We start from the raw sequence: 25,240 nt of genomic DNA on the forward strand, positions 1-25,240 counted from the left end.
CTCACCCTGTGAGCCCGGGACCTTGAGCCAGCCTCATCTACCTAAGGATGGTGCACTCCGTCCACGCTTGCAGGGGGAGCAGCCTAAGTGGTGGGAGGAAGGCACAGATGGGGGCTGGAGCCCTCCCCAGGACAAGCACATGGGGCCTGTTGGGGAAAGGGTGGGGTGTATCTGATGGTGCCCACCCCACCTCCCCTGTAGAAGGAGGTGATCCAGGCTCTGCCCAAGCTCATCAAACTCAACCCCATCGTGGTGAAAGAAGTCTTCAACCGCCTGCTGGGCACCCAGCACGGTAGGTGACAGGTGATAGCCCTTCTTGCCTCCCTCCCTCAGGTGGGCACAAAGGGCATACAGAGTGCCTGGGGAGGCATATATCGCCTTCTGGGAGAGGCATCTACTTGTGCTGCTCCCTGTGGTGCTGCCTGCCTTGGTCTCAGTGGGTGCAGTGCCCCCAGGCCAAGGACTTGGTCCCTCAGATCTTACCTGGATCCCTCAAGCTGTGGGCCAGGGGCATTTTGTCTGATATGGTCAAAAAAGAAAACTACCAAGTAATGAGGGTTCCTTGCCTCCTCCCCCGTGGCCAGAAACACCACACCTGCTGGTTTTGTGCCCAGGAGGGCCTGGGGCATCCAAATAGCAGCAGCAGAGGACCACCCCACATACCGCTGCTCCCCCCATCCCACTCTGTGCAAGTAGCGGAGAAGAGTTGGGACACCAGGCACCTATTGGCCTGAAGTAGGTGTCAGGCCTGAGATGAGGCAGGAGAGTGCCTCTGTGACCATTCTTCACTGGGGCCACTCTGGGTTGCGATCATTGCCCTGCCCTGCAGATACCCATGAGCATCTGTTCCATACTAGAGCTGGTGCTAGGAGCCAGCTGTGGGCCCTCCTGGTCCACCTTCAGGGGCCACAGCAGCCCTGCTGCACTGACAGGCTTTGGTGAGGGCAGGAACCCAGGTGGGGGAGAGCAGGGCAGGGCGAAGGCCTCCGAGCTTCACCCACAGACCTCCCCTGCTCCAGCCCTGTCCTAGCCCCTGTGAAGCAGGGCATCTCATCTTTACAGCTCCCCCCCGGTCTGGGTACCTCGGAGCCCCCACTTAGACCCCCCACTGTCTCCCCACTCCTCCCACCTGCTGCAGGTGAAGGGAACTCTGCCTTGTCCCCCCTGAACCCTGGAGAGCTCCTGATTGCATTACACAATATCGACTCGGTGAAGTGCGACATGAAATCCATCATCAAAGGTGAGGTGCCCCGCCCTCCACACTTCAGTAGCCAGCCCTGTGGGGTGTAGCGTCTCCATGGCCCCACACAACTGGCTGGCAACTGCCCCATTGAACACTGTGCCCTACAGCCTGCCTTTGGCTCCAAGACACCACGTTCCCCTCTATTCCACTCCCAGGTCCTGCTTTTCAGGCCCTCACCTTTTTCGGTCTCCACATAAGGCATGGCATACCTACCTACTGTACTGGCACAGGGTGGTCCCAGGGAATAAGCAGGGCCCCCTCTCACCTCCACCCCAAGGAATGGGAGGAAGCAGGGCCCACAGTGAGTAGTGGTCGGAAGCCACTGCTGCGAGTAGGCAGAGCAGAGTTGGGACACCAGGCACCTGTTGGCCTGAAGTAGGTGCCAGGCCTGAGAAGAGGCAGGAGAGTGCCTCTGTGACCAGGAGTTGGCAACAAACTGGCCAGCTCTCACTGCTCACCAATCACTCTGAGCCAGGCTCTCTTTATTGCCCACGGCCTGTTCCTGTTGGTGCCATCATATTACCTGGTAAGAATGTCGACTTTCACTTTGTAGACAGGAAATGAATTCCAGAGAAGTTAAGTAACTTGCACAGGACCACACAGCACCTAGGCAGTGTGACAGAGAACAGAATCTGAACTAGGTGGACCTGAGTTAAGGGTTCTGCCCACACACACCCTGGAGCTCAGGGGGCCTCCCTGAGGAGCGCTCGTCCCAGCTCTCCAGAGCCCCTGCACTCCCTCTCTCCATGAGGTCTGGGTCAGGAGCTGTCCTTGCTCTGGAAATGAAGTCCCTGCCTATTGCCTTCTCTGCTCTGAAGACGACTGTTCTCTGACTCCCCTCATCTTGGGTCTGGGGCCTCATCTCTGAGTTTCTTCCTTCATGTTCTGGCATGGAGTGGCTTCTTCAGCGTGCTTTTCCCTAGCTCTCCTCAGCAGGTGCTCTCCGAGACCCCTACGGCAGGAGAGGAGCGCATAGAGACGTGAAACTGAGGCGGCACCGAGGCCTCTAGTGGGAGAGCAGTGGGGGAGACAGGAGTGGGCAGGCTAGGTCCAGGAGTGCGGGCATCAGGCTCCTCGTGCCCCCTGCAACCTGCATTTTTTGCAGTGCTGGGGATTGAACCCGGGGCCTCATGCGTGCTAAGCATGTGCTTTTCCACGAGCTACACCCCCTCCCCTCCTCAACCCCTTTGAAGTACTGAGCAAAGTTCCACCCTGTTCCCAAGGACAACATGTTCGAATAGATTGCATACAGTTTGAGGGGATCAACAAACTCCATCATACCCACTAAGACTGTCCTTGGACCTGGAGCAGAAGCCCTGACCGGCCTAGGGTCGAGAAACCATGGCCCAGGGAGGAAAAGGGCCTTGCCAGCAGTCATGCAGGTGGCCAGCAGCCAGGGCCCTGAAAGCTTCATCAGGGCCTGCCCCTCTTCACGCACCCCTTTTTCTTGCCAGGCTCTCAGGCCTGCACATGTCCACCATTCCTGCTGAATCCTTGCACCCAGTCCACCAGCCCGGCCCAGAGCATACTTCTTGCTTAGGCCCCGGTAGTTCCAGCTGCACTAGCACTACCACCACAAGACCCAGACTGAGAAGTCCAGTCTTCACCTGTGACTTTGGAGCCAGTGCCCCTGCCGTTCAACCCCCACCACATATATACACACACTGGCATCTAATGAATAGCAGTGGGAAGAAAAGGTCATGGCCCAGGAATGGTCATTAGACTCCTTGAATGCCCCGTTTGGGGAGGTGGGCACTGGGGATGGAACCCAAGGCCTCATGCATACTCAGCAAGTGCTCCCCCACTTCTAACTAGACCCACCCTAGCACTTGGCTCAGCCCTGTTCTGGCTGATGATGGGATCATGCAGAGATGGTGTCAGACCCAGTCCTGTCCTTCCAGGTTCAGAGTCCAGAGAGGGAGATACTTTGCTGGGACAGTCTCAGCTCAGAGGACAGGGCTCTGATAGGGCAGCCAGGAGGACCTGTCTGACCTAGCCTGGCTGTGGGACTTCCTGGAGAAGGTAGTAGCCCAAGGAGAGCAGGAAGGCTAAGTAGGGGTGAAGTGGTCCAGGGCTGCACCAGCCAGAGCCAGGTGGAGGTCAGGTTGGCTGCCCACATGGAGCCCTATAGGCCCCAGTGGTGATTTGTCCTTGATCTCTCTTGGTCCTCTGGGGGAGAGAGGGTCAGGTTTGAGCTTGTGGGAGACCCCTTAGGCTCCTATATGGAGAGCATATTAGAGGCTGAGCGGGCAGCCCTGGAGGAGGCTGGGCAGGAGTGAGGGTTGGGCTAGGGAAGGCGGTTGGCTCTGGAGGCCTCTAGGCAGCAGAGCAGGCTGGACCCATGGCCTCTGGTCATGAGAACGAGGAATAGGTGCCTCCTCAGTTTCCGGCAGGTCCTCAGGTGCACTCTCCTCTGCCCCTTCAGCCTTTTTTCCGGGTCTGTCTTCCTGAAGAACACCCCTCCTTCCTCTCTGGGCCCCCTGTTCCTTGTAGGACCATCCCATCCCATTCTCCACTAATCTCTCAAGGATTGGGGGATCTCTTATGACTCAATAAAGACTTCCTTGTTGACAGATTCACATGGCAAGTGGTGTTTGGGGAAGGTGGGCTTGAGGCAGCTCCTGGGTTTCCCTACTAGCACAGTGGATGGGGTGCTGCCACCACTCCTGGGGGTACAGACCCCAAGGCCAGCCTTTCTGGCTCCTGCTGCTGGGGGATTCATCATATGTCCCAGCCCCATCCTCATCTTGTTCCTCCTTTGCCTGAGAATCTGCTGTGTCCCTGTGTCCTCACACCTGCCAGCCCTGGTATCCCCCATCATCCCAGCACCAGCACAGACTCTTATGCTCCTGACCAGCCTGGTGGAGGGCCACCTTCTGTCCCCTCTGGAGAGGCTTATGGAAGTCAGTAGCTACTTTCCCAGGGCTGTCCTCAAAGGGGCTGTGGTGTCCCCAGTGTGCCTGGCATGAGGCTTCCAGGTAGTGGGACATGTCTCCTCCCTAGCACTAAGCCCATAGGTGACTAAAGGCCAAGCTGAAATGTGCCCTCAGGAGGGGGCCTTCTGCTGGGGCCTGGGAGCTCCAGGAAGCTGGGGCGGCCCCTGTCCTCACACGTGGCAGCAGGGCTGAGGCTCTCCAAGGGTGGTTGGACTCCCACTCCCCAGGGGTGGCTGGGCAAAGAGAGGACAGGCCCACTCTCCGCCTCCTCACAGCCACCAACCTGTGCTTTGCGGAGCGGAACGTATACACGTCGGAGGTGCTGGCCGTGGTGATGCAGCAGCTGATGGAGCAGAGCCCCCTGCCCATGCTGCTCATGAGGACCGTCATCCAGTCCCTGACCATGTACCCCCGCCTGGGGGGCTTCGTCATGAACATCCTCTCCCGCCTCATCATGAAGCAGGTAACCTGCCCTTGGCCATCCAGCTCTGGCCCCCAGGAACAGACTGCAGAGGTGGTGCTGAGGAGAGACTGGAGACCACCTGAGCCCTCCTCCCCCCAAGGGGAGCCTGGCTGAGCAGGCCCATCAGAGACCCCTTGCTCTGCCTCCTGCCAAGAAAGCACAGTGCTCCAGGGGCCTGTGACTCTGAAGGCCACAGGGTGGTGAGTGAGGGCAGCTGGGTGGTAGGAGCGGTGTAGGCTTGAGGGGCTGCACACAGCACTGCACCTGGCCAAGATGCATCCCACAGCTGAAAGATGGGCCAGTTTTGTTTTTTTTTTTTTTTGCCAGTTTTCAATAGATGAGAAATCAGAACTTTTAGAAATACCAAGCTGGGCATGGTGGTACATGCCTGTAATCCCATTGACCTGGGAGGCTGAAACAGGAGGATCACAAGTTTGAGGCCAGCTTCAGCAACTTAGCAATACCCTATCAAAATAAAAAGGGCTGGGGTGTAGCTGAGTGGTAGAATACCCCCTGGGTTCAGTACCAAAGAAGAAATAATGACCCCCAAAAAAATCTCACCTGCAAGCACCAGACAGTAGCACAAAGACTGCAGCTTTGCAACATCTGGCTTAGAAGCTCAATGCAGAAGCAGACAGGTTCAAATTTGGTTTCTGCCCCCACCTCCTGTGACCCTGGACAAGTCCCTGTACCTCTTCTGCCTTTTTTAAACAGGGGTAAGGTCGCCCTCTTGAGGCTACTGTGAGAATACATGAGACCTTGCTCGCGGAGCACTTTGTCTAGGCTGACAAAGGAGAGCTGGCGGGAGGGGAGGAAGGGTCTCAGTGTTTTCCTTTCCCAAGTTGTCTTCATGTTCCAGCTGCCTGGATTGGGAAGGCAAGAGCCCCCCCCCCCCCCAGGGAGGTCAGAGCTGTGTATAGCCCCAGAAGAATCTCAGACAATGGGATTTGGGTTATGGTCTTAGCAAGGTTTTTGCCCAGCTTCCACTGGGTGGCTGCCTGCGGCTCCTCCCAACAGCTCCCTCCCTGCCTGGTCCAGGTGTGGAAGTATCCCAAAGTGTGGGAGGGCTTCATCAAGTGCTGCCAACGAACCAAGCCCCAGAGCTTCCAAGTCATTCTGCAGCTGCCACCCCAGCAGCTGGGAGCTGTCTTTGACAAGTGCCCTGAGCTCCGGGAGCCCCTGCTGGCCCACGTGCGCTCCTTCACCCCCCACCAGGTACGGGGGGGGGGGGGCGGCGCGGGGGGCGGTATGATGGTGCAAAGGGATCCCTGCTGTGCCACAGAAGATCAAGGACTCTAGAGGTTTTAGGGGTGCCTAAGAGGGCCTCCGAGCCAGAGTTCTCCACAGCGCCTCCTCTTGCTCTTCACCTAGCAAGCACACATCCCCAACTCGATCATGACCATCTTGGAGGCCAGTGGCAAGCAAGAGCCAGAGGCCAAGGAGGCACCTGCAGGGTCCCTGGAAGAGGTGAGGGTCCTGCAGCCCACCAGTCTAGATTCCCCAACCCTGTCAATCCAAGCCGGCAAGAGCCTCCCACCTCCTCCCACCCTGAGAGGTGCCGGCTGCCTAGGCTACCTGTGTCAGCATACCCTCCTACTGAAAGAGGGTGGGCCCTTTTAATTGCTCACGATAAGACGCTCCTGACCTAGCACCCTCCTTGCTCTCCGCAGCAGGGTAGTCTCTGACTCCTTTACCCCATCGTCTGCGAGCATCTCCCTGAGCTTCTGTGTGCCCCTCCCCATCCCCAGGACGACCTGGAACCCCTGGCTCTGGCCCCTGCTCCGGCCCCTCGGCCCCCTCAGGACCTCATCGGCCTGCGGCTGGCCCAGGAGAAGGCCTTAAAGCGGCAGCTAGAGGAGGAACAAAAGCTGAAGCCTGGAGGCTCGGGAGTCCCCGTGGCGTCTTCCTCGTCCTCAGCCCGACCGGGTCCTGCCCCCACGGAGGAAACCATGGATTTTCGGGAGGAGGGGCCTGAGTGCGAGACCCCGGCCATCTTCATCAGCATGGATGACGACTCTGGGCTGACCGAGGCCGCACTCCTGGACTCTAGTCTTGAGGGGCCCTTGCCTAAGGTAGGGGTGACGATCAGAGATGCAATGGAAGACTCAAAGCTCGGGGTGAAGTGTATGCCAGGCCGGGGGAGTGGGGCGATGAGGGCTTTGGAGGTGCGACCACGCTCTTGATGTACTGCCCTTTGCTTTCTGCCACCAGGAAGCAGCAGCGGGCGGGCTGACCTCAAAGGAGGAGCGGAGCCCCCAGACCCTCGCCCCTGCGGGGGAAGACGCTGTGAAGACCCCTAGCCCCGCCACGGAAGAAGCGGGGGAGCCGGAAACCAAGGGGAACAGCTGACGGGGACGTGGGGGGCGGGCCGGGCCGGGCCGGGCGGTGGGTGCTTTGCCTTAAAAACAATAAAGGGAACGGTCTGGGCACGGGTGCCGTCTGCTCTCTGCCGCCCTGTGGGTGCCCTGTGGCTGGAAGCCCCTGGTTGCTCCTGCGCATGCGCTGCTCCCGCTGCTCGTGGCGGGCTTCCCGCGCGGTTTAGTAACGGCCCGCCCCTCCAGACCTTAAAGGCCGGCGACCCTGGCTCCGCGGCAGCCGGGTGTGAACCCGCGGGCGACTGGTCTGGCCTTCCTGTTCTTAAGCCTTCCTTCTAGTCGTCTGCGCCCCCTTTCAAGCCATGGGGGACCCGCCGCCCAACCCTGAGGCCCCTTCCCAGCAGTCCTCGAGCCGGAGGGGCTCCCAGGCCCAGGAGCAGCGGCGCAGCTGGGACCCCTCGCAGGCCCAGGCGCAGCGGCACAGCTGGGACCCCTCGCAGGCCCAGGCGGCGTTCGGCAACGAGGTGCAGCAGGCCCTGCTGAACCAGCAAAGGGGCAGCCGGGGCAGCCGGCCCAGTCAGGAGTTGCCGACGAGCCAGACCAACCTCCGCTGGTCACAGGGGGGCAACTTGCCCGAAGATGAGAACTTGCTGCTGTACCAAGCGGAGGAAGGTATAATGGGCGGCGTGGAGTACCAGCCCTCGAGTGCAGGCTTTCCCTTGCAGTTCCAGACCCGGACTTACCTGGATGAAAGCAGAATCCCAGTGGAGGAACAAACCACCGACCTAATGCAGCAGCTGCAGCAGCTGCAGCAGAGCCAAGGCGGCTTCTTCCAACAACTGGAATCCCCTGTCTACCAGGACCCTGGGGCCAATGTCTTGGGCCAGTACAGCATGTACCAGACAGATGACCCGCAGTTCATGCAAAACACAGAACATGGGCCCTACCTAAGGGATGACCCTGCCCTGCATTTCTCACCCTCTGAGATGGGCTTCATGAATTTCGGTATGGAGATGCCTGAGCCGCAGCCTCGGGAGCTGGCTGTGCAGAATGCCAAGGCCTACTTGCTGCAGACAAGCATCAGTTGCGACCTCAGCCTGTGAGAGGCGGCCAGGAGCCAGGGGTGGGGGACCCACACAGGGAGGGGCCTGCCTTGGCTGTGGGGTCTAAAGAGTCAATCAGGGTTGTCCTCACGGGAAACCACTGACCCCTCCACGCATTAACAACTAGGAACTGAGGCAGATGGTAGCTAGCACATTTACCCCACACTCACCAGCACTTCTCACATTAGAATCTAGTTCTCACAGCTGACCTTAGTGCATCTCTGTCCCTGTTCCACAGAGGAGACTGAACCAAAGAAGTTAGGTTGATTGGACCAATATTACTCGGTCAGGATGCAGCAGAGCCAGGATTCCAGAAAAGGGATTTGGCTTCTGAGGCCCCTGTTCTTATCCATGCAATTTCCCTGCCCAAAGAAGGTACTTGCCAGAGGCACTTAGCTGAAGTCTCAGTACACCTCTCTGACTCCATTAGATACTCATGAAGTTCACTTCTAGCAAGATGAACAATAAACATTAAAAGATGGTAAGGTGATGGTAAAGGCTAAGGTGAGAAATAAGGCAAGGCATGGGGGATGGGATGTATGTTGACCAGGGGCCTGGAGGAGGGGAGGGCAGGCACTCCAGATCACTAGAGAGAGGGTGGTCCATGAATAGGGCACTGCAAAGGCAAAGGCGTGGAGGCCTGCTGTGTATGAGAAACACCTAAGAAGCTGTTTCTGGAACTAAGGGAGGAAAGGGAAGATTAGGAGGAAATGAGGCTGATGAAATAATGGGTCTTGCTGAAGCAAAGAGCTGATTCTACCCCTCCTGTGCTCAGAACTTGCAATGGTCCCTCATTGCCCTCAGGAGGTGTGGGCTCTCACTAGAGCCTTCAAGGTCCTCTAGTCACTACCCTCCTACCTCAGACCCTAGAATCCAGTCAAAATTAACTTCTTGGTGGTCCACCAACAAATCTCAACTCTTAGGAGCTTCAGGTTTCCTTCCTGAAAAGCCCTGGCTGGTCTCACCTCTTCTTACCAACTTACTCAGCTTTAGTGAGGGCCCTTCATTCTCCACCACGCTCAAGGCTGCCAACAAATTGGTCACAGGGGGGCAACCTCAAAGGAGGCTGACCTCAGTTCACACACCAGCAGCTTAAACTGACATGCTTTGAAATCAGACCAACCTGCTTTCAGATGCTGACTATGCCACCATTGGGTGACCTCCTAACCTCAACTTTTCTAAGCCTTAGTGCCTAGTCTGGAGTGTGGAGATCCTCAGCTATTGTGCAGATTCAACATTTCTCTCAAGTGCCCATAGTGGTGCCTGGCTTTCAAGAATGGAAACCATTACAATAATATTATCACTCTGTATTCCTTGAATCCTGAATCCCACAATCCCTACCACACAAAATCATCACTATGTTCTTCCAACATGCAAATAACCCGCATCTCAAGATCCTTGCACATTCCCAGTCATATCAGCAAACCATGACAGTTTTGCTACCCTTCCCAAACCTTTTTCTTTTTCATGCCTTATTGCATTGGCTATGATCTTATGAATGGTGTTACATGGAAATGGATAAAGTAGATGTTCTCATTCACAATCTCACAGGGGAAACTATAATTTTTCACCATTATATTTGGTATGTGTTGTAGATTACTTGTACCCTAACATCATAAAAAAACTATTCTTGGACTGGGAATGTAGCTCAGTGATAGAGTGCTTGCCTGGGTGAGAATCTGAATTCCATCCCCAGCGCTGAAAAAGAAAAGAAAACTTTCTATTCCTAATTTGTTATATAAGATTTTTTAATTATGAAGAATTTCTCTGTACCAATTGAGGTGTTCTTATATATCCCCTTTCACATAACATCTTAAATCTGATGAATTAGATTATTTAAATGTCACTCAAGCTTTGCAGTCTTTTTTTTTTTTAACATTTTATTTTTCAGTTATTGGCGGACACAACATCTTTGTTTGTACATGGTGCTGAGGATCGAACCCCGGCCGCACGCACGCCAGGCGAGCGCACTACCGATTGAGCCACATCCCCAGCCCAAGCTTTGCAGTCTTATTAGCTCAATTTAATTGTGGCATGTCATCCTTTTTAGGAATTGCTGCATGCCATCTGCTAACACAGTCACATGTTGCTTAATGGTGGGGTTACTGTCTGAGACTTGTGCATCGGTTATTATTGTGCATGGAGTGTACTAAGCTACAAGGTCGCTAGGTGATATAATCTTAGGATACCATTGTCATATATATATACCCATTGTTGATGGAAACATCTTTGGGCCCAACTGAACTTTGCTTAGGATTTCAGCAACTTTTCCTTTCCCCTTGTGTCGTTGGGTCTTGGTATAAAGATTACATTAGACTCATAATGTGTCTCGGAGCCTGTCCACCTGCTATTCCCTCTAACCAACACTCTCCTTGCCCCCCCCCCAAAAAAATCATCATTTACCCCCTAACTTCCTTCAGATCTCAGCTTAAATGCCACCTGGTGAGGCCTTCCTTGGCCTCTCTATTTAAAATTGCAAACCATCTCCCATGCCTGGTAATCCCTACTTTATTTGTCTCCGTAGAAATTACTCCCCCATGCCAGGTGTGGTGGCGCACACCTGTGATCCTAGCACCTCAGGAGGCTGAGGTAGGAGAATCACAAGTTCAAAACCAGACCCTCAGCAACTTAGTGAGACCCTGTCTCAAAAAGGGGTGGGGGAGGAGGCTTGGGCTGTAACTCAGTAGTAAAGTGCCCCTGGATTCTAAAAACAACAAAGAAATTGCCACCCCATGGCTGGCACGATATATATTCTGCCTAGTGATCAATGGCGTCTCCATCGTCAGAAGGTCAGTTCCACAAGGGCAGGGATCTTTTCTCTTCCCTACTGTGTCTCCAGTGAACTGAATAGACTATGTCCTTCACTCCTCCCCACGGGAGGTAGGTACGAGCACCTGGTGAACCTGCTGACCAAGATCCTGAACCAGCGGCCCGAGGAACCCCTGTCGATCCTGGAGTCTCTGAACCGCACCACGCAGTGGGAGTGGTTCCACCCCAAGATGGACACGCTGCGGAATGACCCAGAGATGCAGCCCACCTACGAGATGGCAGAGAAGCAGAAGGCGCTGTTCAGTCGGGGCGGGGGCGGCGGCGGCGGCGAGGGCGAGCAGGAGATGGAGGAGGAGGTGGTGAGTGAGCCAGTGGGGAGAGGAGTGCGGGGGGCGCCGTGGGAACCCAGGCTTAGGGTGCGGCCTGGGCTGAGACCTGGCTGAGGCCAGAAGCGACTTCAGTCTGGTGTGTGGGTGGGCGGGGCGCAGAGCAGCTCCTCTGCTGCTCCTGGGGCGCGGTGGGAGCCTGGAAGCAGGGGAAAGGCCGGGCAGCTCCGCTGTTACGTAGCTGACCCCCAGGATCTTGGTCACCACCGTCTCACTCTGGAGAAGGAGGCTGGTCTCGCCTACCACACCTTAGCCCCCACCTCCCTCTCCAGAAAATAACTGTGCCTTGGGACGTCTTCCTGAAACTCAGGGCCTCTGACTCTGAATCCATCGCTCCCCTTCCCCCAGCCTTAGTTCCCCGTGTGTCAACTAAGTCCTGCCAGGAACTCTTTCACCCGCGACTCGGTAACCTTCTGCCATCCACAGGTTTCCGGAATTAGATGATGCTTAAAATTTAGGTAAAATGTCCTTTCAGTTCAACAAACTTTTGTTTAGGATCTAAGAATCCTGACATCTTTAGTCGCTTGCTAAGGGATCCAGGAGTGTTGTCTTATTTTGAAACAACCCCGCAAGGCAGATGTTATTTATGATTCTCATTTTATGGAGTTAGAAACTGAGGTTCAGAGGGCACTCAACTAGAAAGTGCCCAAGAAAGGAAAAGGAAGGCAGGACCATGACCTCTAAAGCCCAGGCTGCAGCCTCTCTACACATGTAGATAAGGCTTGTTGGTCGGCCTGCTTGTACGTTTCTGATTCTAGGATTCTGCACACAGTGGGGTGGGAGGACGCAGGAACTGCACTGTGACAAATGAATGAATCCCTAGGTGAGCAGAGGGCACAGGAGAATCCAAGCGCTACGCCGGAAGGGTAGCTTTTAACTGCCCTGAAAATACGGGTTCAAATTTCAGACCACCACTTCACCCTCCTAGAACTACACCCGCTTCTAACCCAAGTCCTTGGTGGCCCCACCTCCTAGAACGCTGTGCCCTCAGAGGCCCGCCCCCTTAGAACGCCACGGAAAGGGAGGCTTCACCCCTCAGGTCGCCTTTCCCTGAAGACCCGCCCCCGTTGATGGGTAAACGAGTGATGCTCCGCCCCTTTAGGATGCCTAGTTCTGGGAGACCCACCCCCTTGGAACTGCAGAGCTGGCCCCGGCGGGTGGCTCATGCCTGTTATCCCAGACACTCTGCATCGCAAATTCACACCAGTTTTAGCAATTAGCGAGACCCTCAGCAATTTACCAAAACCCTTTCTCAAAACAAGAAGGGAGCCCGGCGCGGTGGGGGACGCCTGTAATCCCAGCGCCTAGGGAGGCTGAGACAGGAGGATCCCGAGTTCAAAGCCAGCCTTGGCAATTTAGCGAGGCCCTTAGCAACTCAGTGAGACCCTGTCTCTAAGTAAAATACAAAATAGGGCTGGGGATGTGGCTCAGTGGTTAAATGCCCCTGAGTTCAATACCTGGTACCAACCAAAAGTGCTTGCCACTAGCCTTGCATGCACAAGGCCCTGGGTTCAATCCCCAGCACCACCACCAAAAAAAAAAAAAAAGAAGAAGAAGAAGAAGAAGCAGCCTGAGCATATATGGCTCAGTGGTAAAGCACACCTGGGTGCAATCTGAAGTACCAAAAAAGAGAAAAACAAGAGTTCTCAATTTGGGTCAGTATATGGCAAAACTGTGGGTGCTGTTTCCTAAAGAGATCAGTGATTAAGCGTTTTGTTTTTCTGTCTTGTCTGAGCAAATCTCTTAAATTCTCACATTTTCTATTTCTTCCAAATGGCTAGGTACACACAATCCCTAGAAGTATTTATAGAATAATTCATTCTTTTTCTCAAGTTTCTTGAAGTGCCACCCCCGGCTGTCTCCACCTCTGGAGCTGGCCCGCACTCTCCCTTGGGTGTTCCTTGCTTTACCTCAAAAGCTTCTTACTCTCAAGATGGCGGTATTCTTCCTGGAATTGTATTTCTTACTTTTTCTTTTCTTTCTTTTTTACTTTACCCTTAAAGACATCTCTCCCTTGTGATAGCCCACATTCTCCCTTGAATCTGTATCTGCTTTTCCTAAATAAATCGGGGCGCAGGGTGGAGAAAGAAAAAGAAAGGCTACCTGTAGCACTGTTTTCTCTGGGATGCACTCCCGGTTTCCAAGTCGCTGCGTGCCTTTTGGCCCACGCTGGGCTCCTGTGCTGTGTGCATCCGTCTGGCAGCAGGGCTTGCTATTTTGGTAGCACACTTCCCATCCTGTACCCCTGTTTTGAAAAGTGTCTGACTCGTCTCATTTATAATTTTAGACTAACTGTAGTTATTTTTTAAACCACATTCCAAAAACTAACACCTTACTGTACTTGTTTGACAAGGGAGATCATTTTAAGTTAAGAAACATATGATTCTGGAGAAATAGACACAAGTGGCTTGGACAAGATCCACCGTTGCCTCACACATCATAGCCAGGTGCTGACTGTCCAGGACTGGCAAAGTGGCTCCCCCCTAGTGAAGGCGCACGGAACGCTACCCTCCCCCTTCACTCAACCTCCCTCCCTGTTCTTCAACCAAGAGAGCAGTTCCTAGAATCAGAGCAGCCTGACCTAAACTCCGTCTCTGTCCACTGCAGTCAGTAAGGCTTATTTTTGGTGCAAGTGTTTGATTAAAGCAGTCCAAGCAGTTCAGCAAGACACCGTGGCTTGAATGTGTCTCTGCTTTCCTAAATACATCTTCGACTGCATCTCTGAAAACAAGAAGATTAAACAACAACAACACCTGGAAGTGGGCAGAGCTGGTGCAGAAGCCCTGCAAGGCCAGGAGGAACTTAGCTCTTTCCTACACCTGTGCCACCTTCTTCATCAGGTCCACATTTCATTCCTGAGCCGGTCACTTTTTGTTTGCAAAGTGGCTACCACTGCCCCAGACATCCACACCTCCTTCCAGAAAAGGAGGGATATTTTGCTTGATTGTATGTCTCCCTCCATTTTAAAAAAATCAGAGGGGCAAAAGTTTCCCAGAAGTGCCTCAGAAAGCTTCCACTGGCATCTCTTTGGCAGACAAGGTGGGTGGTGGAGGTGGAGAAGGGGTTGGGGACCGTTCTGGATTGAGCAGGAATTCAAGGGTAGGGACAGGGCTGGATCTCAGGCACAACTTGGAACCAGGGATCCCAATGGTCACATCACCTCTAGGCCTCTCTTCCCACCTCCGCTACTTTTTCTTTAGGCCAACTTGTCCTTCCACATGGTGGCATGGAGCCCCCAAACCCCCCAGTTGCACATTAACTTGTTAAAAATTCCACCCAGGGGCTGGGGACATGGCTCAGTGGTAGAACCCTTGCCTAGCACATGTGAGGCCCTGGGTTTAATCCTCAACACCATGTAAAAATAAATAAATAAACCTATTATTATTATTATTATTTTTAATGCACCCAATTGCCACTAGGAATTCTTTTCTCCCAGATCCCAGGTGGTATTTTCCTGTGTATGGTAAATGGGAGAGAGAAAAAGGAACAAAGTACGGGCCACAGAGTTGGGTAGGTTGACTGGGAAGCTGAGGCAGGAGGATCACGAGTTCAAAGCCAGCCTCAGCAAAAAAGTGAGGTGCTAAGCAACTCAGTGAGACCCTGTCTCTAAATAAATACAAAATATGGCTGGAGATGTGGCTCAGTGGTCCTGAGTTCAATCCCCAGTACCAAACAAACAACAACAACAACAAAAGTCCAGGCCAGGAAGTGGGGGGGGGGGATGTAGAATAAGAGCTACAAACATGGCCTCTGGGGTCCGAACAGCTAAGTTCAAACCCAGTTGTCCCAGAAATGATTTCCGGGCAATGGGTGCCATTCATGCCATCTCTGCATCGAGCCACAGAGCAGGGTCTGATCTGCCATTTGGGAAACCCTGTGCATGTTGGGTTCATGGCCCCACCAAGCACATACCCCGAATAGTTGCCCACACCTAACCCTTCAACTTCCCTCCCTGCTGCAAGATGGCAAGTCATGGGGTTGGGTGTTGACTCTGCCTCCTGAGTTGCTGACGGCAACATGGGCTAGTGATTGAACTTTTGCATCATTTCAGATTGAGGGGAAATGCCAGAATCACTTTAAAAAGAATCGTCCTCCCAGAGTGTGAGTCAGGGAGTGGTCTCTCAAGCCTAGGACCACACAAGCCACCAGCAGCTGAGAGCCACATGTCGCAGTTCTTGCTGGTGCAGCTGTCCCCCCAGGCTGACCAAAGGGCTGAGCCACTGGGTCCCTTGGGAGCCTGGCGAAGGAGGGTGTACTGAGGCACAGCTTGCAGACTGCACATGGGCTCTTACATTTCTGCCCTGAGCAAGACACACATCCCTCCTGCTGTTATTTCCACCTGTCAGAGGAAGTGGCAAGGGGGGGTGGGGATGGGGAGGGAGAGACTTCAAGCATCTGTAAACAGTAGTGTCACCCAGCAGACCTGGGAGGAAGATGGAGTCCATTGTCCATTTAAACACTGTGCTCCAAATTGAGTTTTTTGTTCTGTTTTGCTTTGTTTTTGTTTTGTTTTGTGGTGCTGGGGGTGAATCCAAGGCTCCCCCAGATGAAGCCTGGGCTCTACCACTGAGCCACACCTGGGCCCTCAAATATGAACTTTTAAAAAGTTTGGAGGCCAGATGTAGTGGTGGTGCACACCTGTAATCCCTGCTTCTTGGGAGGCTGAGGCAGGAGGGCCGTGAGTTCAAATCCAGCCAATCCAGTCTCAGCAAAAGCAAGGGACTAAGCAACTCAGTGAGACCCTGTCTCTAAATAAAATACAAAATAGGACTGAGGATGTGGCTCAGTGGCCGAGTGCCCTGAGTGCAATCCCCAGTAGCCCCCCCCCCCAAAAAAAAAAGTTTTGTATCTTCATCAAATGGGATTATTATTATTTAGCGCCTCACATTATTCAAATGTGGGTAGAATGTGTCCTCCAAATCTCACTGGATTCTGCTGGATTCCATTCTCAGCTCTTAAGTTGTTCTCACCCTTTCTGAGCCCCCCTCCCCAGGGCCCCTGGTCCCCATCCAAGCAGATGGTGGAGCAGGAGGCAGTGAGGGCAGGTCTTCCCGCTCCATCCTCTGACCTCGCTGATTCCTCAGTGTGGTTTTCTTTTCTACCAAGGGACATTCTCCCCAGGGACATCCCCTGAACTCACTGGCCAAAACTGCTATCATGAGCCCTTCAGCTTCATAGTGTTTTCGGTTGCTTGACTCCAGAGTCAGACGAGGGCGCAGAGAGCTTCAGCCTTCTTCCCTCCCGCCTCCGCAGGTCGAGACCGCGGTGCCCAACATCATGGAGGCCGCCTTCTACTTCGAACAGGCCGGGGTGGGCCTGAGCTCGGTGGAGAGTTTCCGCATTTTCCTGGCCCTGAAGCAGCTGGTGGAGCAGCAGCCCATCCACACGTGCCGCTTCTGGGGCAAGATCCTGGGGCTCCAGCGCAGCTACCTGGTGGCCGAGGTGGAGTTCCGGGAGGGCGAGGAGGAGGCCGAGGAGGAGGAGGTGGAGGAGCTGATGGAGGGCGGCGAGGTCGTGGAGGCGCACGGCGAGGAGGAGGGAGAGGAGGACCAGGAGAAGGCGGTGGACGTTATCCCCAAGCCCACGTGGAAGCCGCCGCCAGCCATCCCCAAGGAGGACAGCCGCACCGGCGCCAACAAGTACCTGTATTTTGTGTGCAACGAGCCGGGCCGGCCGTGGACCCGGCTGCCGCACGTCACGCCCGCGCAGATCGTGCACGCCCGCAAGATCAAGAAGTTCTTCACCGGCCACCTGGACGCGCCGGTCATCAGCTACCCGCCCTTCCCCGGCAACGAGGCCAATTACCTGCGCGCCCAGATCGCGCGCATCTCGGCCGCCACCCACATCAGCCCGCTAGGCTTCTACCAGTTTGGCGAGGAGGAGGGCGACGAGGAGGAGGAGGGCGGCGCGGGCCGAGACTCATTTGAGGAGAACCCCGACTTTGAGGGCATCCCAGTGCTCGAGATGGTCGACTCCTTGGCCAACTGGGTGCACCACATGCAGCACATCCTGCCGCAGGTGAGGACCTGGGGCCCCACCCTCCACGCCCAGCGCAGAGCAGGGTGACTCAGGTGTAATCCGCAAAGGATCAAGCTGTTACCCTACTAGGCCTTGTGTTCAATAATACTCACCCACCCACCCATCCATCCATCATCCATCCCCCATCCATCCATCCATCCCTCATCCCCCTTACTCCCATCTATCCAGTCACCCACTCATCCATCCCCCGACTCATTCGTCCATCCATTCCCCACCCCCTACCCCCATCCATCCCCCACCCCCTACCTCCATCCATCCACTCACCCACCCATCCATCCCCCCACCCATCCATCCATCCATCCACCCATCTACCCACCCATCCACCATCCATCTTCCCATCCCTCCTTCCTTTATTCAACAGGCATTGGTTGATAATGCCCATTGGAAGTCCTTGGCACCAGAAACATTTTGAAGATCAGAATTTTTTCAGATTTTAAAAAGATGGTTCACTGCATGTACCATACATTATGTAACACATCAGGCAATGGGCAGGGGGACTCCAGCCCATAGTTGAATGCATCAATATTTCTGTAGCAAATTAGAGTAAACCTCTCATCAGCTCAGGTTGCTGCCAAAACACACACACACACACACACACACAGAGTTAAACACTTTTTTTTTGTACTAGGAATTGAACTCAAGCTCCCTCCACCCCTGAACTACATCCCCAGCCCTTTTTCTTTTTTCTTAATTTTTTTTTCTTTTTGGATTGTTGATGGACAAAATACCTTTATTTTACTTATTTATTTCTTATGTGGTGTTGAGAATCGAACCCAGTGACTCGAATATGCTAGGCAAGTGCTCTACCAACTGAGCCACAAACACAGCCCCTTTTTTGTTTGTTAATTGAGACTGGGACTTCTGAAGTTTCTGAGGCTGGCCTTGAACTTGCAATCCCTTCTGCTTCATCCTCCCCATAGCTGGGATTATAGGCGAGTACCCTGCTCCTGGCCTGCCAAATGACTGATGAAAAAATTTTTTCTTCTTTGTGGTGCTTAGAATCAAACCCAGGGTCTTGGGCTGCTAGGAAGTGCTCTTCCACGGAGCCACATCCCCAGCCTCCAAACATTTGTGGCATTCTGAGCTTTTTAGATTTTAAAGTGTGAGCCAAGGGTCATGGGTCTGCATTTATTGCATGCCTGGTACGTCCCAACTGTACATCATACATTTATTCATTTAAGGAAGCACCTGCTGCATGTGGGAGGAACTTTTAATTAATTAAACTGTTATTGACTTTATGGGGTTTTATTTTTTTAATTGTAGACTTTATGTTTTATTGAATCTAAATAATTCCCTTTTTTGAATCCAAATAACCCTGTACTGGGTCAAATGACTCCTTTCCAGATCAGTACAACTGACCATTCCTATTCCGTGGTGATGAGACAGGGATCTCTCTATGCTGTGCACTTGAGTTCATTCCTTCAAGAAGCATTCAGCTCTGGGCAGCGTGGTAGTGCACGCCTGTAATCCCAGTGGCTCAGGAGGCTGAGGCAGGAGAATCATGAGTTAATTCACAGCCAGCCTCAGCAAAAGCAAGGTACTAAGCAACTCAATGAGACCCTGTCTCTAAATAAAATATAAAACAGGGCTGGGGATGTGGCTCAGTGGTCAAGTGCCCCTGAGTTCAATCCCCCACCCCCTGCCAAAAAAGAAGCATTCAGTAAGTTAGGTGAGAGGCTCACACCTGCCATCCCAGGAACTTGGGAGGTTGAGGCAGGAGGATCGAATGTTGGAGGCCAGCCTTAGCAACTTAATGAGACCCTATCACAAAATTTAAAAAAGGGCTGGGGATGGAACTTAGTGGTAGAACAGCATGGGTTCCAATTCCAGCCCCCCACACACACAAAGAAGAAGAAGGAGAAGAGGAGGAAATGGAAGTGTAAGCAGCAGCATTCTTTGGCTCTTGAGTGTCTGTGGAATCCAACAACAATCCAGTGACAGGCACACCTCCATTCCACAGACAAGCAGAGAGAGGACATGGGCTGCCAAGTGTTAGCCAATTGAGGGCAGAAATTTTAAGGTCTCTTTGCTCAAGGATGTGTTCCCAGCACCCAGAGCAGGGCCTGCATCTAGCAGCTGCTCATTAACTATATGATCAATTCCTGTAATCCCAGAGACTAGGGAGGCTGACGCAGGAGGATCATAAGCCCAAGGCCAGCCTCAGCAGTTTAGCAAGGCCCTAAGCAACTTAGTGACACCCTGTCTCAAAATAAAAAGTAAAAAGGGCTGGGGATGTGATTCAGTGGTTAATTGCCCCTGGATTCTATCCCTGGTACAAAAAAAAACTATCAATAAGTGAATATGGGGGTCATAGTCAATGGTAGGTAGGAGGCTCCACCTCACTAGGATCATCTCTCGACTCTTTCTCCCCAGGCCCCTGGCCTGGGTAACTAATCCTGTCTTCCTGCCTGTACCTGGGTCCCTAAGGACAGGGCCAGTGTTCCAGTGTCCTGCCTGGCCCTCACCTCCAACCCTGGTGTAGGCTGGCCTCTGCCACTGGGGATGTCACCTGACCTTTCCTCCACCCCCAGGGCCGCTGCACTTGGGTGAACCCTTTGCAGAAGACAGAGGAGGAGGAAGAGCTGGGTGAGGAGGAAGAGAAGGCGGATGAGGGAATAGAGGAGGTGGAGCAGGAGGTCGGGCCCCCACTGCTGACACCGCTCTCCGAGGATGCAGGTAGGGTTTTACCCGGAGCCTTGAGGAGGGCTGGGTAGGCAGACTGCCCAGGGCCATCCATCAGTGAGGCCATCTCTTCAGGTCTCAGTTGCTCTCATCTGTAAAATGGGCATCACGAACTGCCTCCCCATGGGTTATGGTAATGCAACCATATTTGGAATCACACCTGGCACCTGGCAATGGCCCTGATCTCAAGACATGGTCCTTTGAGTCCCATGTGGACTTGGGGGAGGGATATATGCTTAGGGAGGCCCCTGCAGAGGAGGCAAGACTTAGGCTGGACTTTGGATGAGTGAACAGGGATTTCTATCTTTTTTTTTTTTTGTACCAAGGATTGAACCCAGGGTGCTTAGCCACTGAGCCCCATCCTCAGCCCCCCCCTTTTTTTTTAAATTTTGAGACAGGGTCTTACTAAGTTGTTTAAGGCCTTGCTAAGTTGCTGATGCTGGCCTTGAACTCGTGATCTTCCTGCCCCAGCCTCCTGAGCCTCTGGTTATGCAGGAGTGCCACTATGCCCAGTGACAGGGATTTCTTGAGGTTGAGGTACCTGAAGGAAAGAGGAAGGAGAGGCTCGGACAGGGTAGGAGAGGGTGAGGGGACAGAGCCCAGATGTGAACCCAGATTCCATGAGTCTGCAGCCTGCGCCCTGCCCTCAGCAGCTGGATCCACACTGATGACAGACCTAGGAGGGCCAGCTGGTGCCTGACACTGCAGCAGGTACACTGCAGACATTGTCACCAGGCCTCCCGGTCACCCTGCAAGATGAGTATCCCCATGTCCCTGAGGCCTAGGCAGAAGCCGAAGACTGTGCACTGGTTTGTGGCAGTTCCCCTGGGCCCTCCAGTCCTCCAGATTTGTTCCCTTCCTGTCCCCCACCTCCTCTGGAGGAGGCCGTGCAGGACACAGGGACCCCTGACCTCCCTATCACTCTCCGCTTCTTCACTGCAGAAATCATGCACCTGTCACCCTGGACCATCCGCCTGTCCTGCACCCTCTGTCCGCAGTACTCGGTGGCCGTGGTGCGCTCCAACCTCTGGCCAGGGGCCTACACCTACGCGAGTGGCAAGTAGGTCTTGTCCCTGTCCCTTCCATCAGGAGACCCCCTAGGTATTCTTCAGAACCAGGGTAGGCAGGGAAGCTCATTAGGGTGGGAGAGCCTGGGAGAGCCCCTCAGGAGCCGCCAGGACTGACCTTCCCCAGCTCACAGGGGTTCCACTGGGGCTAAAATGAGACGTCCCGTGCTGGGCCAGTGCATGAGCCCACGGCCCCAGCTACTCCAGAGGCTGAGGCAGGAGGATATTGAGCCCACGAGTTCAAGGCCAGCCTGGGCAACAGAGACTCCACTCCAAACAAAACAAATGCCAGATGAAAGTATGAACCCCTTGGAGGAAAGAATGGAGGATCAGAGAGGGGAAGAGACTGGCCCAGGGCCACACTTGTGGGATATAAACCTGGATCTCTGACAGGGAGTCTCATCTCTGGGGGACCCGAATCCTCTCCTGGGTCCCCTGGATCTTCCAGTTAAGGGTCTTCTCTCTATAGGGCAGAAATCTTTCCCATCAGGATCCTGCTTCAGTTGCTGTCAAAAGATGGGCAAACTGAAGTCACCCCTGCCTCCTCCCATCCTGGCTCCACACTCCCCTCAAGTTCCTCAGGGTGCTACCAGCCCTGTCCACCAGAGGGCAGGATGGTTTTCATAGATTTCCTTTTCCCCTATAAATGTGAACCTGGGCTGCAACCCCATGTTGTCACTGTGGGATTTCACATAACTTGATACTTTAACCACATCCTTTTCTCTCCCTCCCTCCCTCCCTCCCTCCCTCTCTCTCTCTGTACTAGAGATTGAACCCAGGAGCAATTTACCACTGGGCTACATCCCCAGCCCTTTTAATTTTTACTTTTGGGACAGGGTCTTGCCAAGTTGCTTAGGGCCTCGCTAAGTTGCTGAGGCTGGCCTCGAACTTGCCATCCTCCTGCCTTAGTCCCTGGAGTCGCTGCGAGTCGCATCACTGCGCCCAGCTCTTAACCACATTCTTGGCTATTATTTTTTTCTTCTCCAGAAGCTTGGAAGAGGCACATTTGCTTTTGCCAAAAGGCTTCTGATCACACCCTAATTTACCTACAGCCCTCTGAGTGCAAAAGTTCCAGAGTCTGAGCTCCACTTGCTCATCCATCCTCCTCCCCCATCCAACCACCAATTTCACTCACCCTCCCATTCAGCCGCCTAGTCTCCATCCATTATCCATCCACTTTTTTTTTTTCTTTCATAAAGATTTGAGCCAGTCTGGTGAGATGCGCTGTCATTCCAGCGACTCAGAAAGTTGAAGCAGGAGGATCACAAGTTAGAGGGCAGCTTCAGCAACTTAACAAGACCTTGTCTCAAATTTAAAATAAAATAATAAAGAAAGAGCTAGGGAAGTAGCTGTGTCTTAAAGTGCATGGGTTCAATCCCACTACCAAAAAGAAGAAAACCTTGAAGTAAACTATTTGCCAGCTATGTGCTGGACCCCAGGCCCCAGAGCAGATGGAGGGACACAGGCATTACTTGTACAACACTCCTTCTACCCCTCCCACCAAATATTCTGTGACAAAGTCTTGTAAGTGCCACCAGGATAGTGCAGGGCCCACTGACAGTACCACACTGCCATTTTACTAGGGCATCAGGGGATCAGGGAAGGAAAAACAACCCCCTTTGATCTGAACTCTGCAGGAAAAGAAAGAGGTGTCAGGGAGAGGCAGGCAAAAGGAGCCTCGGATCCCCAGCATCCTGTTCTGTGGGTGGCGGACTCAGCCAGGATCTAGCTAAGATGCAAATTCTGGTTCTGTGTGTCTGGGATGGAGTCTGAGATTCCCCATTTCTATCAAGCTCCCTGGTGAGGCCAAACCTTCAAAGCTACTGGAGCCAGGACAGGCGGGGATTGGGGGGCTTCCAAGGAAGCCATGTGTTGGAAGGCTCCCAGAGAGCCCTGGAGAGTTGTCAAGAATGCTCTTGAGAATTGCAAAGCCATGAAAATAAGGTCAAAATAAAACTGCTCCTCCAGGGCCAGAGCCCTGTGTCTCTGTGTCTTTCTCTCTTGCTCCCTCTAGTTCTCTCTGCCCCCCTCCCTGTCTGTCTCTCCTTCTCCCTTAGTCCCCTCCTCTTGTCCTGTTTGCTCCTCTTTCCTTCTCTGGACAGGTAGAATTGGTAGAATGAGGATCAAGGATCCATTCTTGATTATTCAGCCTCTCAAGAGAACACTGACAGCAGGGCCACTTTGTCTTATTTATTTACTGCTGTGTCCCCAACACCTGGACCATTTTATTTAGGTTCAACATAAATAACATGAGCCACATGTGTAATTAAAAATTTTCTAGTAAAATAATCAGACAAAATGAATGTTAGTAACATATTTATCCTGAATATATGTTATAATTACTTGGTGATATCAATCATGAAATAATCATTAATGAGCTATTTTTCATTCTTGTTTCACACTAAGTCTTCAGAGTCTGTATACGCAGCATGTCTCAATTTGGATGCTACATTTTTCAGAAAGACTTCACAACATTTACAGTTAAAAGAGGAGGTCCTTGTTCCCAAGTTGCTCCAGGCATACTAAGAAGTTTTCCAATAATGGAACTGAGTATCAGTTTTATTATTTAAATTGAAATTCACTAAAATTAAATAAAATCCACTTCAACCAACGACAGCAGAATCCCTTCGTCTCAGGCCTATCCACAAAACATGCTCTGGGACAGATCTTCTACTGAGTCATAAAACAAATCTCATTTGATATAAAAGGATTGAAATCATATAAAATATGTTTCCTGACCACCACAGAATGAAATTAGAAATCAGTAATAGAAGGAAACAGGAGAAATTCACAAATGTTCGACAAAACAAACAAACAAACAAACAAACAAACATCTAAATCACAAATGAGTCAGAGAGGAAATCACAAAGCAACTTAAGAAATTAAATAAAATTTAAAATTCAGTTCTCCATTCCCAGTCGCCACTTTTGAAGCGCTCTATAGCCACAGGCGCTGGGTCTGTGCAGAATAGGTGCCCAGGGAATAGCTCAGAGAAACCCTGGGGGGCACCTTTCACCTGTCCCCTAGGGACTTTGAAATCCTGTGATGCCCATGCTTGCTCTCATCCTTAAATTTCGTGATATCTCGCTGCTCTCTAGGAAGTTTGAGAACCTCTACATTGGCTGGGGCCACAAGTACAGCCCCGACAACTTCAACCCGGCCCTGCCAGCCCCCACTCAGCAGGAGTACCCCAGCGGCCCGGAGATCACGGAGATGAACGACCCCACGGTGGAGGAGGAGCAGGCCCTCAAGGCTGCCCAGGAGCAGGCCCTGGCGGCCGCAGAGGAGGAGGAAGAAGATGAGGAGGAGGACGAGGATGAGGACCTGGAAGACTGAGCCCCTTTTCCCAAGCAGGTAGACAGCAGCTTTCCCTTATATATAGTTAGTTTTGAGCTGTTTTCTCGCTACTGATTTGCTTCCCGCCCCTGGAGGGCAGAAAGGAAGCTTCTCAAAATAAACTCGGTCCCGCCCCCCCAGCAGGGCCAAGTCATTCATTCATCTGTTCACCACATTTGTTGACCTGGATGCCAAGCCAGGGCTCTGGGGCTCTTCTGGGGACACAGACATTGCCTGGTAGTCATTAAACAGGACTCCTGTCAGCCCAGTCCTGTGCCCAGGACACAGAGGTGACCAAGTAGCTCCAGCCTTGCCTTCCTGGGCTCAAACACTACACAAAAGACAGACAGTGGCAACTCAGATGATGGGGCTCAGAGGACTGACAGAGCTCCTGAGCAACTCTGATAGGGTCAAGAAAAGAATGGGGAAGGGCATTCCCAGAATAGGGAATGGCATGTGCAAGGCCCCAAGAGCAGGAGAGTATGATGTGATGTACTGAGGTACTTTCTCAAACATGTTTACATGGGACTTAGTGTGAAGGGGTAGTGGTGAGAGATAAGGTTAGAAAGAGAAATTGGCAGGGGCCAGATCACACAGGGCTTAACTTTACCCTGAGAGCACTAGGGATGGCAGGCGGTCACCAGCAATAGAAGGTCCTGAACATATTTGTGTTTTAGAAAGATCCTTCTAAATGCCAGCCCCGGCCCTGCCAGCCCCCATTGGGAGGGTAGGTAGGGGTGACACAGCAGGCTGGGAAACCAGAAACAAGGTTGATGCAGGTGATGGGGGGGTCTCAGGAAGCCGAAGACGAGTTTGGACAGGGCTGTAGAGAGGAAAGAACGAGGAAAGAGGAATTCAGGCAGTGGAAAGCAAAAGACTTGGGAACTGGAAGAGAAAGGGA

General features: G+C 53.0%; 2 protein-coding genes across 2 annotated transcripts in view; both read left to right on the plus strand.

The window, feature by feature from the left end:
- Positions 1-7,071, plus strand: part of Sympk (symplekin scaffold protein) — a 33,278-nt gene extending 26,207 nt beyond the window's left edge. The window contains exons 21-27 of the mRNA XM_046455481.2: positions 202-292; positions 1,139-1,240; positions 4,455-4,642; positions 5,681-5,857; positions 6,014-6,109; positions 6,391-6,714; positions 6,854-7,071. Coding sequence (XP_046311437.1) covers positions 202-292; positions 1,139-1,240; positions 4,455-4,642; positions 5,681-5,857; positions 6,014-6,109; positions 6,391-6,714; positions 6,854-6,991 — 1,116 coding nt within the window. The 3' untranslated portion in view covers positions 6,992-7,071. The remainder of the gene's footprint in view (positions 1-201; positions 293-1,138; positions 1,241-4,454; positions 4,643-5,680; positions 5,858-6,013; positions 6,110-6,390; positions 6,715-6,853) is intronic.
- Positions 7,072-7,111: 40 nt separating this feature from the next.
- Positions 7,112-24,497, plus strand: Rsph6a (radial spoke head 6 homolog A). Its single transcript, XM_046455768.2, has 6 exons — positions 7,112-8,056; positions 10,945-11,188; positions 16,469-17,233; positions 19,786-19,930; positions 20,879-20,996; positions 24,102-24,497. The coding sequence occupies exons 1-6, from the start codon at positions 7,320-7,322 to the stop codon at positions 24,337-24,339; spliced, it is 2,247 nt and encodes a 748-aa protein (XP_046311724.1). The 5' UTR covers positions 7,112-7,319; the 3' UTR covers positions 24,340-24,497.
- The last annotated feature ends 743 nt before the right edge of the window (positions 24,498-25,240 follow it).

Source organism: Marmota monax, unplaced genomic scaffold, assembly GCF_021218885.2.
Source record: "Marmota monax isolate L192 unplaced genomic scaffold, Marmota_monax_Labrador192_F-V1.1 WCK01_AAM20220418_F8-fsc00149, whole genome shotgun sequence".
In the NCBI taxonomy this organism is placed as follows: Eukaryota; Metazoa; Chordata; class Mammalia; order Rodentia; family Sciuridae; genus Marmota; species Marmota monax.